The 18,865-nt window shown below is 40.6% G+C and overlaps 4 protein-coding genes across 8 annotated transcripts; 3 read left to right on the top strand and 1 right to left on the bottom strand.

Annotated features, from left to right (window-relative positions):
• Window positions 1–1,614: 1,614 nt before the first annotated feature.
• Window positions 1,615–8,334, top strand: LOC136784570 (forkhead box protein D1-like). 5 transcript variants are annotated; one of them, XM_066745294.1, is made up of 10 exons: window positions 1,615–1,673; window positions 1,945–2,371; window positions 2,433–2,692; window positions 3,027–3,177; window positions 3,373–3,589; window positions 5,155–5,757; window positions 5,869–6,070; window positions 6,140–6,191; window positions 6,265–6,493; window positions 6,602–8,334. In XM_066745294.1, the coding sequence occupies exons 4-10, from the start codon at window positions 3,112–3,114 to the stop codon at window positions 6,769–6,771; spliced, it is 1,539 nt and encodes a 512-aa protein (XP_066601391.1). In that variant the 5' UTR covers window positions 1,615–1,673; window positions 1,945–2,371; window positions 2,433–2,692; window positions 3,027–3,111; the 3' UTR covers window positions 6,772–8,334. The 5 variants fall into 5 exon arrangements, with proteins under 5 accessions (XP_066601391.1, XP_066601393.1, XP_066601394.1 ...); XM_066745296.1 differs by lacking the exon at window positions 1,615–1,673 and having other exon boundaries at window positions 1,771–2,371; window positions 2,433–2,502; window positions 2,588–2,692; XM_066745297.1 differs by lacking the exon at window positions 1,615–1,673 and having other exon boundaries at window positions 1,771–2,371; window positions 2,433–2,511; window positions 2,588–2,692.
• A 557-nt stretch (window positions 8,335–8,891) lies between these two features.
• Window positions 8,892–13,613, bottom strand: LOC136784527 (coatomer subunit beta'-like). The gene is made up of 8 exons (XM_066745221.1): window positions 13,293–13,613; window positions 12,796–13,147; window positions 11,782–12,720; window positions 11,463–11,698; window positions 11,050–11,388; window positions 10,370–10,969; window positions 9,986–10,273; window positions 8,892–9,155 (listed from the first exon to the last, which is right to left on the bottom strand). Exons 1-8 carry the CDS (start codon window positions 13,293–13,295, stop codon window positions 9,117–9,119), a joined length of 2,796 nt encoding a protein of 931 aa, XP_066601318.1. The 5' UTR covers window positions 13,296–13,613; the 3' UTR covers window positions 8,892–9,116.
• Window positions 13,614–14,070: 457 nt separating this feature from the next.
• Window positions 14,071–16,781, top strand: LOC136784575 (aquaporin AQPcic-like). The gene is made up of 4 exons (XM_066745303.1): window positions 14,071–15,130; window positions 15,730–15,917; window positions 16,139–16,479; window positions 16,549–16,781. The coding sequence occupies exons 1-4, from the start codon at window positions 15,010–15,012 to the stop codon at window positions 16,748–16,750; spliced, it is 852 nt and encodes a 283-aa protein (XP_066601400.1). The 5' UTR covers window positions 14,071–15,009; the 3' UTR covers window positions 16,751–16,781.
• Window positions 16,617–18,786, top strand: LOC136784574 (aquaporin AQPcic-like). Its single transcript, XM_066745302.1, has 6 exons — window positions 16,617–16,721; window positions 16,809–17,116; window positions 17,377–17,564; window positions 17,642–17,785; window positions 17,868–18,359; window positions 18,463–18,786. Exons 2-6 carry the CDS (start codon window positions 17,083–17,085, stop codon window positions 18,469–18,471), a joined length of 867 nt encoding a protein of 288 aa, XP_066601399.1. The 5' UTR covers window positions 16,617–16,721; window positions 16,809–17,082; the 3' UTR covers window positions 18,472–18,786.
• Window positions 18,787–18,865: the final 79 nt, after the last annotated feature.

Below are 18,865 nucleotides of genomic sequence, written 5' to 3'. Positions count from 1 at the left end.
TAATTCCTGAACACTCACTTTTTTGCTATTCAATTTATCTGTCCTGAAATTAGCGTTTTTCTGCGAAAATAACTTTTTTTTCCTTCTGAATATACAGTGAATACCCACCTTTTCAATCTGGGGCACGCAAAATGCTGACGTTACCAACATACCGTTCCAGTAGCTACGCCATTTACATATACATATATTCATACATATACCCACCTTTGGAGATTCATTTTCTTCCTCATAGATGGCTCAAGCAGTATAGTGTATCGTAATAGCTAGTATACTTATAGGCAACGTATTTGCTTGTTTTCAACTAAAAATATTATGATATTCCATCTCGATAAGATCACAGAGTTTCTTTTTCTAAATAGTAAGAAACGAAGAAAGAGATACCGCGCAAATCTGCTCAGTATATTTTCAATATAATCTACTTCCAAAATATTGCACTATCAAGGTAATTTTTTGTAGACATTCATAATTTAAAAATTGAATAAGAAATCAAGTATGATGAAAGGAGAAAAAATTGAAATGGGGAGAAGTATCGTCCGCCGTCGTCTAGGATGACCAATATTGTTAAGTTATGAATCATTCGCGTGCGCGCACACAAAGATATACGTGTGCATTGGTGTGCGTGTGTAATTTGAGAGCGTGGTAATCGAAGGACCGATGGCCCCCGTAAAATATGATGTAGTAAAGCAGTGTATAAAGTTGGGGTCCTCTACTCCTCTACACTACAAATGACGATGCCGCTCTTATTTTGCTCGCTTCGAGCTTGTTTGACATATGAATATCATAACATATGTATCGTAGGTGGAATAGCTGTGAATGAATATGCTCGTATAGATTCTTTTTACTTTTATTAACCCTCTTACCTTTAGCTTGTTTATAAGTGCATTCAGAGACAAATGCGATATATGTGCAAACTTTTTCATTGTAAAACTAATGCCACGAAAAGCTTCAATTTTTCACGATATTTTATACAAGTGTAGTATATTAAATTAGGATATAAGCTTATATGTCGCTATATCGTATGATTATAAAGAAACGCCTAATGATGTCAAACAACGAAGCTAACAATCGGACGATCGAACGATCGATTGTTTTCTTAAACAAGTTCATTGTGCAAACTTACACAATACTCGGTTACACATGTTAACAAAGCTTCGGTTATATGAAACAGGTCGGTGGTCAATCGGTATTTAACAGATTGCCTTAGTACGAAAAAAATTGTGCCAGTAGTAAAGATTTAGTAGAATAATAATCAACCGCATTTCGTTCTTTGCTTGTGGAGTAGGTCATGTACTTAAGAGAGATTTTCTTCATTATTGATTGCTGTTAAATGTCAAAATTCTCCCTCCCACCTTCTCGTACACACGCACGTACGCACGTAGGAAAGCACGCGCGCGCGCTGATACACGATATTTGCAATCTTTCTGCTTCTAGCTAGTACAGTAAGTATAACACACATACGTACTAGCCGTGGGTGGAGATACGTAGGTTTGCGCAATAGGGACGACGCGAAAGATCGACCAATGAAAAGATGGTATTCGGTACGCGTTCCCGACCACAGAACGCCCCAATATGGCGGCTAACCTAACCATTATACCCTCGCAGAGCTGGCCACTACTGCTGAACACTGTACTGCTACTCTGAGTGCGCAAATCCACAAATTGGACAATATCGGGGTAGGTAGAGGAGTTTGATAGCTTTGTCCTTCGAAGGAAGCTGTCGAAAACCATCATAACGAATACTCGATGGCTACGTAATACTCGGCAACACCGATCAACTATACCGTCACGGATCCCACACAGAGTCAAACGCGAAGAGAAGCGAGACACAGCACTCGGCAAATTCATGCGAAATTTTGGAACGCGACCTAATTTTCGAAGGATGCATCGATAAATTGATATGTTGCATATTTCGTGTTCCCATTTTAATCGCCTTTACGATTTCTAGCTGACGACTGGCAAATGCAAGAAAACAAGCGTGGATTGCTCAACGACCGATGCAATTCGATGCGATCGATGGGTCGTCACTTTTTTAAAATGCCAACGTAAGGGGTTTGCTTGCATAAGAGTGTGATGCCACAATTTCCATGCACGAACGTGGCCCGTTGACCGAAAAACCGAAGCTGCGGGATAATCGTAATAAAGGAAGGTAACATGTCGTACGTCTTTCGATTAAAGGTTAAGAAGAAAAAAGGTTGAGTATAGCCGTTCCGTGGTCCCTCATGTTCGTATCGTTCGTGTCCCGTGCTCGCCCGGGACGGTTGGGTCAGCCGAGCGAGGCAGCCGTGGCCCGTGAGCCGAGCCATCAGACCAGACCAGAGCCGCACTCAGTCCGGCCAGTAGTCGGTGTGGGTTGGCTTAATAGCAGAGAGTGGGTAAGCCACGCCTTCATCCTTCACCCCTATTTTTTCCGCACCTAACCGCTCCGTTTTACAGATGAGAGAGAGGAGCTTCGAGAAGAGATCTACCAGGCAGGCAAGCAGGGTAGACACGTAGTACCTACTTGGTAGTAGCAGTGTGTTTTTTGTGCCGTCTTCTCTTCATACATTTGTGTCGATTGGGATTATCATTGTGCTCCTTGTGTTTACTAGTGTTGCTGCCAGTGCTGTGCTGGTGTTAGTTGACAATTCTAAATCTTGGATCTACCATATCGTCCGAAGACAGGCAGCTGTTAAATTCAGAGATAAGGATTAGGGGTAAGGACGATGAGAAAACTGTTGAAACGATAAACGAGAAGCGTGCCAAGAAGGTTTATCATTCGCCCAATCGCGGTGGGGGTACTTCGGTACGCGGCGACTGACGGAGATTCCGAGAGTTTGTAAACTAGCTTCGCGACGATCGCTCGACATTTTTATGAACCCGACACGATGTTTACCAAACACAATACGATAAATATTCCTCCTCGCCACTGTCAGTGTGGGCTAGGCTTTCTTAATTCTCCTTTGCGGAAACAGAAAGTTTAACGAGTCCCGTGGGAGCCTGGAGAGGCGCAGCTGTTGATTTTGCTTTTTTCTTCTTGCTCTAATATAGAGAAGCTGTCATTCTGGAGGGGCTTTCATATTGGGAGGATTTCGTGGGGCAGCAGCAGCGCTCCAATGCTGCTGCAAACATCTTTATGAACTGCTCGAGCGTTGACAGAAGCAGAAGCAGAATGGTCTCGCACATGATTCCCGTTTCGGCGGTAAGTGTCTAGCTACATACACGCTCAACGACCGATACGTTTCGTTATCGTTTGAGGGGAAGCGGCGAAATGAGCAAAAAAAAGAAACAGCCGAGAGGTCGGGACCTCGAAAATTTCGCAATAACGTAGCTAGATAGTCGCTGCCGTGCTACGAAACAGATCTACGCTCTTTATGAGATCGATCGATCTTTGTAGGAATTGCCGCAGAGCAATGCTGCCGTTTGCTTAGGGGCGATCCACGATACCCGAAGGATCAAGCAAGAACCAACTTTCCAGCTATCATCGTCGTCCACGACGCAATCTCTGTCGTTGGCACTCCCGTTGCCACTACCAATATCGCAACCACTACCTTCGTCGTCCTCCTCATCGCCGCCGTCCTCGTCGTCGTCATCATCGTCCCTTCATCGTCAAGGTAACGTAGTAACGTTGAGAAAGCAAAAATGCTCGAAACGCGTGAGATCGAGCCGTATCCCAAGTTTCTAAAGCCGGTGTTCTAATAATACTTAAAGGTTAGGGAGGTGGCGCGGGAACGCCGGGAATGATATACCGTTGGCGGCTGCGCCCCCCCATCTCTCTCCACTCTTTTGCGTTCTATCATTCCTCAATCCCGTACCACGTACTTATAATGATAATAATAATATTATTTAGTTAAATACAAAAGACCAACGATAAGAAGGGACTATGGCCAATCGCCTTTATTTGGCTATCGTAATAATTGGTCGAGCACTCTCGGCTTTCCTCGCTATCGACGCCAGAAACATTTCAGGATAAAGCGATAAGAGAATCGTGCTTGGGCTCGCATTACGATACTTGACTTTTGAGTCACGACGCACACACACGTACACACATACGTGCGTAACTCGCATGAAAAAAAATCCCTCTCTTACCTCGATTTGGTTCACGCGTTCATGCAAAAATTTTTCATCTCCTTTGGCGCACATGGCTTTAAAATAAACGCGTAGTAGTAAACAAGGGCATGCTTTGGGGGCAGACAGTTATGACCGATAAGAAGCTGATATCATAATAATTCTTGTGGCTTGGTTCATATGGATACGTTACACAGTGTAGCTCTGACAAACGAAGGAAGAAAAGAGAAACGTTAATCCGTCGAGTAGTTTGGAGGATGCGTAGATCGGTTTCTTGAGAATTCCATCGACATGGCTTCTATTGGCTAGCGGATATGAGCCCCGCCGTTAAAATATAAATCTCTTCTTTCTCCAAGGCCAATTATTCTTTAGCCACGCTTCGCTCTAGGCTAATTGCGTCTGATCGAGAGAGCAGTCACGTGTAGATCAAGGGAGACTCCCGTCAGCCCTCTGCCTAGCGATGTTGCCGCCCTTAACCTAAACATAACCTGCAAATTGCTAGATAGCGTCGCCCCGCTAACTCGTCGCCCGAGCGAGATACACGACGGACAATCGTCGTTCGATCCGACTGACGTCATCCATTGCAAGATTCGATTTCGCCTATCGACCACTCTTCCCAACGTTCGCAAAGTGATTTTTCGCTTTTCCTTCGATCTCTCTCGCTGCTACTGTTTCATTTTCCCTCCATTCCCCACTCTTCTCTCTACCGTTCTTCTCGATATTCCATTCGCGAACGGCTGGCTGGCTGCGTAGCTTGCCAACGGCACACACATAGGTTATCGGTGTCCAATTACCTTCAGTTCCAGTTACACGTGCCGCGAGCACCGATGCGTTTTACGCACACATACATTTCCAGATACCGATCATACTAACATGCAAAGTAGATATGCCTTTTTCCAGCAACCATTGTCGCCTTTATCGTTGTTCTTCTCCCACCACCACTCTCGCTCCCCCTCACCTCCTCCCTCATTTTCAATATCGACTACTTTAAGCCAACTACTTTTGTCCGTACGTGACTCTACGCCAAAATATCAACTTCCGCTTCCAAAGAATAGTTTTAGCTTTGGTTACTTCGACTACTGCTACGTCAACGGGGGTTTCTTTTTATTAGATGCATCATCGCCAAACGACAGGCTACAAGCTTCGACGAATAGCAATCGTTCCACACCGTCTACACCGGTAGGCATAACTTCTGCTTCCTTGGAATCTTCCGCCTCATCGCCTCAAGGAATATCCGCCTCTCACGATCTTCATACAAATAGCACTAGCTTTGTCGTCAGTTCTACTGGCAATAATGGTGGCGCCAATCTTATCACTACCACTGCAAATAACGCCATCACCACCGCCACTACGGCTGTGGCCACAACCACGACCACTGCCACCAACAACAACAATAACAAAGATAGCAGATGCAACATTGTTATTAGTAGTAGCAGTAGCGCCACCAGCAACAACAACAATAACAGTAACAGCAGAAACAACAAACCTCCTTACAGCTATGTGGCGTTAATATCCATGGCCATTCAGAACAGTCCTGAGAAACGTGCCACGCTCAGCGAGATATACGCTTATATAATGGCCAAATTCCCGTATTACGAGAAAGAGAAGAGAGGCTGGCAAAATTCCATACGTCACAATCTCTCGCTGAACGACTGCTTCGTGAAAGTACCACGCGACAATCGTGGCGAGCGAAAAGGAAACTATTGGACTATCGGTGTGTAAACAATCTCATTGAAACACTCGTTATCCCTTGTGTCAAATTTATTTATTAATATTTATATTTCTGTGTATATGCGCTTCTTTCATGAATTGCAATGGCCTGCAGACCCACAGAGCGGAGTCATGTTCGAGAATGGCAATTACAGGCGTCGGAAGAGAATGAAGCGAAATTATCGCAATGCCCCTTATCCTAAGCAGCTCTACAGCGATTCGTTTCCCACAGCTCACGTCGCTTTTGGAGCCCCGAACATCTTCAGTCATTCGACCCCCTCGTACGCGCCAACTGCTTACACCAGCTATAATCCAAGGTTAGTTTTGTCTAATACCATTACCGTACAGTAGAATCTTCGTCATAATCGCGTTATGCTCTGTCGCAGTGCTTGGCCACATCTTCAAAAACCTCAAATTTCCTATGGCCACTGTCAATCGGTAAGGAGCAGTTTTAAAATTGGACGCAAGCTAGCACTCCACCTGTTTCTCTTTGTCTCTCTATGCTTTCTAGCTTCAGCCACAATTACAACAAATGCAATCGATGCAATCGATGCAGATTGCTGGGATGAATGGTTACGGCCAATTGGGTTCTCCGATGAGTAACTATCTAGAGGTTCCAGGCTCCAGTACGGCCGTTAGTAGCGGACCAATGTCATCGAGCGGCGCATCTTTTGGCAGCACCTTTGCCACCTGCACGAGAACAGATGCAGCAATGCCATCTAGGTGTTATTGGCCAGAAAGTTGGTATATCGATCTATCGAATCGTTCTTATTTTGATTGTTCCCTTTGTTTACCTTTTGCTCTTACCATATTTATGTCTCTTTCTTTGTCTCTTTGTTGTTATATAGTGGTTAATGTGAAGGAAGAACCAGGGACCGCTGTAACTTCGACCATCGGTGTTGGCGTCGGCGTGGGTCTTGGAATTAGTCCTACAGGCATCATGTCCTCCTCTTCGTCACCGTCGCCCAACTTCTCCTCCACCGTCGATTTTCAGTCGCGCTCAAAATGCTTCATGTAAGATGGAAAGAGATGGGCACACTTGCTCTCTAAACGAAATTCCTTCTCTTTCGCTGCCCTATTCCGCTCGAACGGGCCTCGCAACAATTATCCACTTCTCGCTAATAATTGCATTCCAATGCACGGCAAGGAAAACATTGGAAAAATTAGGATATATTCTCTCTGTATGTACCTATTATATGTATGTAAAAGTGTAAGAGAAAATACGCGGGGAAACAGCGAATGGCCAAGAGTCGTCAAGTTTTTTTAACAACATAGTATGAAATAAACAGAGAGCGATGAATAACGGTTTTTAACGGTAATTCTCCTCTTTTACCGATAATCATTCGTATAAGTTTCTTCATCGTTCGGTGTTTTAGACTGCTAGACAGTATTTGATACTTTAATGTATAGTGAGAAATGAGACGCTCGTGTGATTAGATCATTGTGACGTCATCGCTCCATAAGGATCTCCTCGTTTTTAGGTAGTATACTAGCGAATGTAAGCAATGCGAATATCTCAGAGATGTCATTTCTTGTTTTACTCTTTCAAATAGTTGTATCAGTGCCGTCGCGTCGCGGCTTATCAAATATCAACTAATCGATATTAAACTATTGATATCACTGATTTTAGCATTTATATTAGAATAACTTACATTATAATATATATATATATATATATATATAAATATATATATTTACGCGTGTAGTCTATGTACGTGTTGTACACATACAAACACATACACGAGAGAGCAAAGACGATATGTTTACCTCATCGTGTTAAGAGATTAATGTAACGGAAATCTTATAGGATTCTGTCGTTTCATTCAAACTGCTAAGCGTGTATACTATATATTGGCAGTATAATTGGTAGTGTTTAACATTGATAGTGAAATTACTGTTCGCCAAGAACGCACCCTACGTGTATTATTCATGTAGCAATCGTCATATCCGATAAGAGAAAAAAACCGTAAGCATTCTTTTGTGCATTTTTCTTCTATTATGTTCATGTGTGTTCGTGTATGCATAGTGCTCTCTCTCTCTCTCTCTCTCTCTCTTATACACACATACATACTACTCACCACACTATCTGCACTTTTTCGAGTTACCAAATTTTAAAAAAGAAGGGATGCGTCGATTCTCTTCTAAATCAATGATTTTATTGTTCTCTTTTTTATTATTGAACGATTAATATGGATGTGTACATAAACATAAATATCTCTAAATGTCTCTCCAAATAAGATGATTTCTTATATAATAATACTATAGTAATACATATAATATGTATATATGACATTGTAAAGCGTGATGATCAACGCGACTACAATTATCATATCGGAAAAAGATTATTAATAAGAAATATACTATGCTAATTAAATTGGGTATTTAGTAAATAGAGCACAGTTACGATTTGATATAAAGCGATAGATCAATTTATAAATACCTTTATCTCTTTCCAAGAAAAATCATTTTTCTTCAATCAAATTACTATTGTTTCTTGCTCCAGTTTACTATACTGAAAAATATAGTATAACGCATACAAAGTGTCTGTGTGTTAAGAGCGAAGCTACAGTACGAAATACACAGTATCTGAAAAAAAAGTCATTTGTCGTTCCTTTCACGATGCCTCGTTATTGTATTTTTGTTAAGACAACAAAACGTATACCATTCTTTAAAAAATCGAAGAATAAAACAAAACCAATAACAATTGTTCTTAGACACACGTTCGTGCATTTCAGCTTTTTGAGGTTATACTCCCGAAGCGACCAATTTAGAATGAATTAAAGTCCCAGCGGGATCGAAATAGATAATCTCCAGAAGAGCATTTACTACAGCTGAATGACACACAACAGCTGCCAAGAAGGCTGCGGTCATCTTTATGGACTGGAGCTTTCTTCTACTCCTAAGTCTCTGAAGCTGATAAAGGGAAAAAAGTATCATGTATGCTGACAGATACAGTTCTCAATTTAACGTTACGTTTTTGCATTGCACTTGGGCGTATAGAAAGTATTTCATGGGATATATATATATACACATATTAGCCAGAGATTATTATTAATTATTAACAAGAAATAACGCTGGGGAAAAAACGGACAGGATGCTTCACATACTGTTGCAGTGAAATAATACAAAACGGTGGAATCATATGTACTATGCGTATTTATTAGCAACGAATACTTTCCGCCGTCGACGATTCTTTCATTCATTCGTCTGTTCAACGGGCCATATACATAATATACGTATATATAAAGATTTACATAGAGAAATATGTGCTTTTTTTTGTTTATAACATTAATACTTGTATCTAAAAAGTAAGGAATATGGATTTCAATTGGAAAGGAATAACAGTCCTCTTGGCTCGTGCGGTTAATCATCATCGAGAAGATCTTCGTCCAGATTGACTCCCTGAAAAAAAAAAAAAACAATTAGAAGTTAACAATGGAGATGTACCACTCGTATTATTACTCCTTTTTGTCAAATAAGAAAGAAAATGATCGAGAAGATTATTATTATTGCAAAATTCGTCGGACCGACCGAGAAGAATATAAAAAGATTTATAACGAGACGGAGCGTGACAAAACGTAGAAACTCCCGAGCCTATATAAAGAGAGTCTCTGTCGAGTCGGGTGTTATGGTAACAAAATAAAATGCGGCGTGACCGCTGTGTGCCGTTAAGTAAACTGGTCTAAAGAACGCTTAAGGGTTCAAGTGCAAATACGCTTGAAATGAAACGCACGATTATGCATTATTATTTTTGTTGTTTTCTTCTTGTCACAAATGAGTGCAAAAAAAGCAAATTCTAGGATCATTAATAATAATCAATGGGGAATAAGAATTCTCGCAACATTTGTATTATTTTCGATTTTTTTGCTGAAGCCTGTGTGTGTTTATGTTTATTTTATTTATCCTTATTTTATTTGTGACCACGCACAGCGAATAACGAGCGTGGGTGCGCCGCTAGCAGCTATATAGATTACGTTCTAGCTGCCTTCTTGACTCGAGCTTTTGAATGTTATTGTAACACTATACCCTTCTAGAATTACATGGCCGTATTTAAGGGCTTAAGCCGGTTGCCTAATTGCACGAGTTTGCTTTATACTCGACCTTTGCTACCTGCTTTTCTCTTTCTATCCCTTTTACTCGCTTCATCATCGTCTCTGAAACTCTCAAACAAACAAACAAACAGGCAAAGCAATAAATACACAGATATATTCAGTCTTATCCACAAAACTTACGGTAGTATCGATATTGTCATCTATCTCGACGTCAAGATCCAAATCGTCGTACACCGTGAGTGGTCTGTTACTACTGGCTATGGATTTTGAGCTTTTACCATCCACACTGGATGTTTTTGTGGTGCTACTGCTAGTGGCGATGTCTAGACCTTGTAGTCTGTCGACTAAATTGTCAGTTGGTGCAGTCACAGTCCCTTGCGTACCATCCTTCGACGTTACCTGATGAACAAATTTGTCATCTTCCTCTGCTTTAGGCATCTCTTCCAATGGTTTCCGGTCGATATTTGGCTGTTAAAATAATAGAAAAATGTTATTGAGTTTTTTGAAAAAGAAGTTTATTGATAAATATACTTATTTTCTAAATGCCAATACAAAAATCTTTACCGTGATGTCAGAAAATGATGAAGCTGGAATTTTTCTTTTATTTTCTTCTCGAAGAAATTGTTCGGCTCTGAGCGCTTCCCTATATCCGGGAAAGAGATTCTCGTACTGTTCAGGATCGGCCAAGCTCTGCCCGGCCTTTTCACTAACGGTAGACAATTTTTCCTTCCACAATTTAACAATATAAGAAATTTTGCTTGGCGCGTAAGTCCTTGCAAAGAAAGCAGCCTCAGGGATTCTATCGGTTTTAACAAGTATATCCAAACATTTGTCCACGTCACCCAGTAAAAAACTAGATAAGAAGGAAATATTATTTTTCCCTGTTTCATCAGCATCCGTACCAAGCTTCTCAATCATGTTTGCGTTTCCTGTACTAGTTGCAAGTAACAGTAAACCACCAAAGTCCTGGGCCTGATGTAAACATTCTTGTGCAAGACACAGTTTTCCTTTCTGGGTGGCGAGTGATGCTAATTGTCGCCACTTTTGTTGACTGCTCGCTTCTTTGGCCAAAGTATGTGCCGTCGCTAGATCGCCTAGAGCCAGGGCTAATTCGAATCTGTGCTCCGGATCCGTTGACACAGTCAATGCTTGCTCTTTGAAACCCTACATTGAAGAAAAAAGTGATAAGAATATCTGAGTATAACAGCAAGCACATACGAATGCATTTGAAAATATAAGCCTACCTGTTTCTCAAGGAAATGTGCCACTCTTGTTCTATGTTCTTTTGGAACGGTTGGCAGTACTCTATCAGCAGTTTCAAAATCCTTTCTCATTACTGCTGTTTGATATTCCAATACGGACAGTAATAGTGAATAAGAAACTACTGAAAGCTCCTTGTCGCAGAGGTAGAGACGATTGTCCCTTGGCACGTAACCGAGCAAATACATCGGCCTATCCAAATGTGATACAGTAACTACTTCACCACCAACAAAATAATTTATTCTATTTACGCTATTCGTATAGATGAAGCAATCACCGACCCATAGACCAGTCTTCACAACTTCGTTCATTTCTGCGACCATCTAAGGACCAACAATTAATTATTTATGTATGATACAATAAGCAATTGTGACATGCTACTGAATGATTGAATTACCTCAAATGCATCTTCTATATCTTCAGCATTTTCCGGTGCATTGGTAACAGCATCAGCACGATACTTGAGTATGAAATATTGATCTGAAGTTGCTAAAGCTACGAGAGATGCGTATTCTGCCCAGTAAACGTGCGTGGGTTGAATATCGATGCGACGGACCAATTTCAGTGTATCCCAATCGTAAAAGGACAATCCACATCCTGATGATACTCCAAGTAAGAATCCACCGAAGATGCCTTTTTGGGAAGAAAAACAAGTAATGATATTTAAAAGTCTCTTCAAATTGAAGACAAGATGAAAGGGCGAAGATACAACTTACCGTCAGCACCGAAATCTGGCTTGAAGCTTTTTCTCTCCTTGAAATTTTTAAATACCTTAACTGTTGTATTACTTTCTCTAACTGCATATTGACTCGAATCAGCCGCCCATACGAATTCTGATGCTTGACCAAAAGCCTTGTTTCTTAAGGCCATCGATGTGTATATTATATACTCTCCGTCGCCGCAAACAACTAAAAATCGTCCATTCGGATTGTGTTGTATCGTTTGTGGGTAAATTTCACACGCTCCCATATCTTTCACAGCCAGTGGCAATCTTTCTCCGTCTTGTGCTTCTTCTCCTAATGCTTTCAAATTCACTTGCTGTATCTCACTGTGCTTAGCCCATACAATTTTACCACCCAGAGAATCCATTGAGACTGCTGGTTCTTCACGACCAACCTTAACCATCACACTTCCCTCATCATAGCCAATTGCAACGTTATTCGAGCCTTTCATGCAAGCTATCGTCCATACTCTTTCAAATCCATAATTGAGGGAAGATTCTAGCCTGTAAGTACCTGCATGCCATATTCTCACAGTCCCATCTTCAGACCCTGTCAGTACTATTGGTAATTCTGGGTGGAAGCACACAGCTGATATATTTTGTGTATGGCCTTCCAAAGTCTGGACACAAGTTTTATTTTGGTAGTCCCATATCTTTACGTATCTGTCATCTGCTCCTGATATTAAATAAGGCTTATCCCCACCATGGTAATAATCTACACAATTAACACCTTTTTCGTGTCCATCCAAAGTAAAATTTGCAGTAGAAGAGCCTAATTGCCATACTTTAACCGTTCTGTCTAAAGAAGCGCTTGCAAATGTGTTGTTATCCTTGGGATTAAAGACGATCTGCATAACATAATGGGTATGTCCCTCAAAAATTTGTTGGCCTATCCACGATTTCTCCCAGTTCCATAATTTTATTAGCATATCATCTAAAATTTAGTGATTAATTAGATGCTTTTGAGCAAATAAGTATTAGCGAATAGTCTAAAGATTTAATTGCTCACCACTGCTAGTTAATATGAATGGCTGCGAAGGATGCACAGCTATGCATCTTACATAATCACTATGTGCCTCGAAGGAATGTACTCTTTCCAATGTGTTATAATTAAAAACTCTGATCTGCATGTCATCTGAACCAGTGACAACCCAGTTTTTCCTGGGTACAAATTTTGCCGCACGCACCGGCAAATCGCAAACTTCGAACGTTTTCACTAACGTTTGCGTTTCGTGACTCCAGATGTGAACATTGCCTATGTATAGCGAGCAGAGCATCCATGGTTCGGTCGGATGCAGATCCACGCTCTTAACCCTGTCGGATCTCGCCGTTAATTTCCGTTTAATGTCCAATCTCAGTGGCTAGAAAATATAGTTATGAATGAAAACTGTTTTCATACAACGAGCGTCACAAATACGGTTTACTACTACTAAGATACATTTTTATATACAAAGAAAAAGATTCGACGATAAAATAAAAATTTAAATAATTTCAATAAACGCTTACCATCTTTCTTGTTTAATAAATATTTATCGGAAAACTTTTAATACACGCAAAAGTCGAAGGGACGTATCGTGCCGTGCTAATACAGCAAACAAGTTTTCGCCATAAAGTTAAGACGTGGCCGATGATTAGTAGTAAAATGGCGACCACATATTTTTAACAATATATTTATCAGAAATATCCTTGACAAACCCTAAAACTTGTCAGCTTCTACAGCTGGACTTCCAAGAAGATGCTGTGCGCAAGAAAACTTCTCAAAATAAAATACTTCTTTAAGTTCGAACTTTTGTTATGTGCATACCATACGTCAACCGTCAAAACCTACTGACTTTTTTTAGGTTAGTTAGGTTAAAGTCTAAAATTTGCTCTTTATCGATAAGGAAGAAAATGCTTTTATAATCAATCGATCTAGTAGTAATTTGGCGCACACCCTTCTCTCAATAAGTAAAGAAGATCGAGGCAATCTCCCCGGCAATTTTAAAAAAAATCTAAGAAATAAAAAAAGGGAAGCGCTCGCAGTAGCGAGATTAAACACTTGCATCATTTTATAGATATCAGTCTGATAAGTTAATGATGAATATTACAGAAAGTTTATTACAACTACAATAAAAACAATTCAAGAGAAAAAGAGGAGAGACAGATGAGTGTGCCATCTGCCATCTGATCACCATCTGATGCCATCTGTGCGACCCTTTGTGACCATGGAGCAGCATTTAGCGCTCTACATATAGATGACTGCGGCGGTAGTCTGCGCATTATCGTCGATTAATTCAGTCAAATTCAGTCTTCTCGAAAGAGTAGCTAGATGAACGTGGGCCCAAAATTTTTCTCAAACCTTTGAACTACTTACTGTAATTTTAAAATATTTCCCAACGGAAGGCTTGATATCAGTATTCAGTTATAGATAAAGGCGCAAGTTTTCTTTCTCTGGTGGGCCTCGGTGATTTTTTTACCTTATTTTTTCATATATGTATAAACTTTTCATACAAAGTATGTGTATAACTACGTATAACCTGCTATACATACATGGTCATTCGATGATAGTCTCAGCATCAGAGCGTATGTACGCGTACTTTGGTGTGGGTGTGTCTGTGTGTTTACTACCCTCCTATTGCACTGCTTACTATTCTAACGTCTCTAACCTTTATTAAGAAAACGTTACGCATTCGTCTCAATCATTCCTTCTCGAGTATGTTGTGTACCTAATAGGGTATCTCTCGCTTTAATCTCAGAAGCAAGATCGGTGCAGTTTTGTTTACATTTTTTTCTTTTGGGGGCAGTAAAGATGGCATGAGAGATATTATCAGAGATTTCATTGCAATCAAAGAGGTAGCAGCTACTGTTGACGATAAATTTGCAATTAAAGTATCGAGAGATCGATCAATTTATCCATCATGCGAATAACCACCAGCTTGATAAATATTTACTTTAAAATGTTAAAAGATTAAGTTATTATCAGAAAAGCCTTGAGAGAATGGAGCAAGCAAGCAAAGTTAATATAGCCCTATCTATCTCCACTGTGATTTACCAATCAAGTATGATTTATTACATCAACTCGTGTTAATGTAATAACATCACAATCAGCATTTTTCTCAAGTTTTCTTAACGATAAAATTATAGACTGCAGTGGGTCTAATTACGGTTATCCGTATAGTACATTTTGTGATGATTTTACAGTAATTTTTAGATAGTCCTAAAAGTGTCGTACTGCATATAGACTATGGAACAGACTATTTTTTCGATCATTTCGCCATCAGGAAGCAGTCCTGATAAAACGAAGCCTGCTGTTGAGAATCTTCCAGGAACAACGACTACAACGTCCAATTCTTTTGGGTACACTTGTATGTATATAAAATAATAGTTGTCATCAATTGAAATTTTACCCACAACTGTAGCCCTGAATTCTGTGTACTATAACCTACAGGCATTTTTATGAACTTTGTTCGGGATGGAGTATGTAGATCGCTTAGCCATGAATTTTTACGAGGAGAGAAAATAAATTTATAAATAAGAATAAAGAGAGCTAGTATGTTAATTCTAATGGAGAGACATTTAAATTTCACCTTTATCAATTTTAATATCAATATTACATGCACGAAAATCTGATAGTTTTAAATACAAATTTTATCTTACTTAAAGTAAATAGTTTTCTATTACCTACAGAGTTGTAGTAACTGTCGGTAAAATTTCATATTAGATTTACTTGTAGAATGAGAGGAAAGAGGGTTGAGCGTCCGCATGTGCGTAATGGTGTAATGTATACACAACGTCGTCTGCGTCAACCTTTGCCCTTCTGTACACTTTAATTATGCATTTCTTTCAGACTTGTTGCGAATATCGTGCACAGTGGTCAAATCGAGCCTTTAAATGACCCTTATAGCATGATTTGGTATAATTTTGTCTTATATAGTGCAATTATTACAAGAAATATTTCTTTTAGGTTGGAGGAAGTTGATGGAAGAAAAGGCGGGTGCCAGACAATTAATATTGACGGGATTGGCTGAACTGCTTGGTACAGGAATCTTGGTTTTCGTTGGATGCATGGGATGTGTAGGAAGCCTAGGAATCACGCCATCGATAATGCAAATATGTTTTGCTTTTGGATTTGCCGTCATGATCGCTATACAGGTAAATATATAGTAATTTTCACGTAAAATATAGTAGGGTATCGTTGGCTTTTTAAAATTATTTGCCGCCGAGAAACTACTGTTTTAATTACATTTCGCTTAAAGAGGTATAATGTCTCAGCAGAATTTTTTTTAAAATACTCACCATTGAGAAGTTACCATATCTCTTGATACGCATATAGATATTATCTGGCACAGAATTTACGCTAACTCTAATTTCAGTGTTTCGGACATATAAGTGGAGCTCACATTAATCCTGCCATTACGATAGCATCTTTGATAATTGGTAATACGTCATTACCAAGAGCAATTTGTTACATCGTAGCTCAGTGCATTGGGGCACCCCTCGGCTACGGTTTACTGAAATTAATGACGCCGAAGTTGCTGTTACACTCAGGAAATCCAGATCGTGCAAACTCTTTCTGCACGACCGACGTAAATTCCGACTTGACTATCGGACAAGGTTTTCTTGCTGAGGTCGTAGCTACAGCGATACTTGCGTTATTCGCTTGTAGCGTCTGGGATCGGCGTAACCAATACCAGAACGACTCAACATCAATACGGTTTGAAACATCTGTTAACATATTAATTATAGTGGAAATAATTTTATATAAACAAGCATTCCTATATAGGTTCGCGTTCTGCGTCAGTGTCCTTTGTTTCGTATTTGTGCCGTATACCGGCTGCAGCCTGAACCCTGCAAGGTCGCTAGCTCCCGCACTTTGGAACGGTTACTGGACCAATCACTGGCTCTTCTGGCTCGGCCCTATAACCGGTGCTGTTCTTGCTTCAATCTTTTATCGATGTTTGTTTTCCTTTCCACGTAATTTATAAATAGTAATAAATAAACAATAAACGAGTATTTAACAAATTCTCTTCTTTATTGTCAAAGAGATGTGTATACTGAAACGAGCAGTGTCGCAAGTGTTTACGAAAGAGAGATAGAGAAAGAGAAAGAGACTACTGATACACGGAAAGGAAGGGGAAGGTGGGGTGAAATCGAATGCGAATATGATCACGAATACGAATACGCGACGATCGGTTCAAGCGGTTCATCCGTGCCGTAGCCTCCACTTCTGCCAACCAGTCACACTAGCTAGCCAGCCAGGCCCGGAGGCAGTTCGAAACTTAAACTCGGTGATAAAAGACTGTATTGGCCTGTCCGTATGCGCGACATGTCGGCCTACAATCTTCGACAAGGTACACGTTCAAATTCTGTTACAATACAACAGTTTCTGTTATACAAGCATAAATATACAAATGGTTAAAAGCTAAGACGTGTATTCTAGTTGACTTTTGATAAGACGCGCGTACAAGAATTTTACGTAATTAGCATCTCAAGTGGGATGCAACAGGTTATCGCTCGTTTTCTGCCATTAGCAAATTCCATATATGCATGCGGCTTTGTAGCTTTATAAATATTCGAAAGGAGTTTATGTGAAGCACACGTGCATTTTCAGGATGGGCGAAGCTCGTGCAAGGCGAGGGTGCTCTGCAAAAGACCGCCGCGATAGGATTGGCAGAATTACTTGGCACTGGAAGCATAGTTTTCTTGGGATGCATGGGTTGCGTTGGAAGCATGGGCACTACGCCTTCTCACCTACAAATATCCATTACTTTCGGCTTAGCCGTAATGATAGTCATTCAGGTTTGTTTTTTCCTTGTTCCCCGTCTATTGAAACTTACTGTGCGCGCGTGCCCATTCAACCTCCAATCGCATTTTAGAATTTTGCTCATCTGAGCGAAGCCCACGTAAATCCAGCCATTACCGTAGGCTCGGTAGTTCTTGGAAGAAAATCTATCCCGGAAGCATTATTTTACATCTGTGCGCAAATGATCGGTGCTGTCGCAGGCTACGGCATGCTCAAGGTTCGCTAAGCCTTCATCCTTTCAAAACCAGAACTTCTTCTCATCCGTCTATATATATATATATATATGTATAAACGTATAGGTGCTTACACCGAGTGGACTGTTAACATCTGGACGGAGTAACGAAGGTGGCTTTTGTGCGACCAGTTTGCACAGCGAGCTCTCCCCGATACAAGGCATGCTGATGGAAGCATCAGCGACAGGACTCTTAATGCTATTAGCATGCGCCCTCTGGGATCACCGTTGTCACCGCAGCACAGAATCAGCTTCCATAAAATTCGGCCTGGCCGTTGCCTGTCTCGCTATGGCGGTTGGTCCTTACACAGGCTGCAGCATGAACCCAGCAAGATCATTCGCACCAGCGCTTTGGAATCTTTTCTGGTCGCATCACTGGGTTTACTGGTTCGGCCCACTATCCGGAGCCATCATGACAGCCTTTCTGTACAGAGCTGTATTCTCATCAGATCCGGAAGTTGATGTAGAATATAAGAATTCTGATGCAACCACCAAAGCTCCAGAAAGTATAGCTTTAAACTCATCAGTGATTGTACTGGAAGACCTCAACAAGCAAGAGGTGCGTGCTCCCTGAAACACATTGTAACAGTATTAATTATACAATGTCCAAAACTTATACGATAAGAATAAGGTTAAGGTCAATGTTGTGTCCTTCGTTTTAGCAAATATGAGCACGATGTATGGCGAATATCTGCCATCTACCACAATCCACCAGAAGATCGGCCGTTTTGCCGTATCCAACAATTGCGACACACTGGTTGCGAAATTACACGAGGATAACGAGGAATGAGAAAGGCAGGCTTGCGTATTATTCAGCTACTACATATGTACATCACATATACAACGACCAGTGTTTAAGAAACATTACACAAATGTAAACTGTTTTTCTTTGCCAATTCCGATCGCTCGTACGGCTCAAAGTCTGAAATTAGCAAAAATAAGCGAGTATAATGTAATAATTACAACCATTCGTACAGTTTAGGGTAGTGGGGTGGGTGGGCTCTGGTGCTGACCCCTCGCTGTGTATATTCTCTTTAAGAAACAATGAGAGTTTTCTTACCGACA

Source organism: Prorops nasuta, unplaced genomic scaffold (genome assembly GCF_024137725.1).
Source record: "Prorops nasuta isolate Cenicafe-Biocafe unplaced genomic scaffold, Cenicafe_Pnas_1.2 PNAS00060, whole genome shotgun sequence".
Taxonomy (NCBI): domain Eukaryota; kingdom Metazoa; phylum Arthropoda; class Insecta; order Hymenoptera; family Bethylidae; genus Prorops; species Prorops nasuta.
The sequence above is the reverse complement of the archived record's forward strand: the minus strand, read 5'-3'. Positions and strand labels throughout refer to the sequence as shown.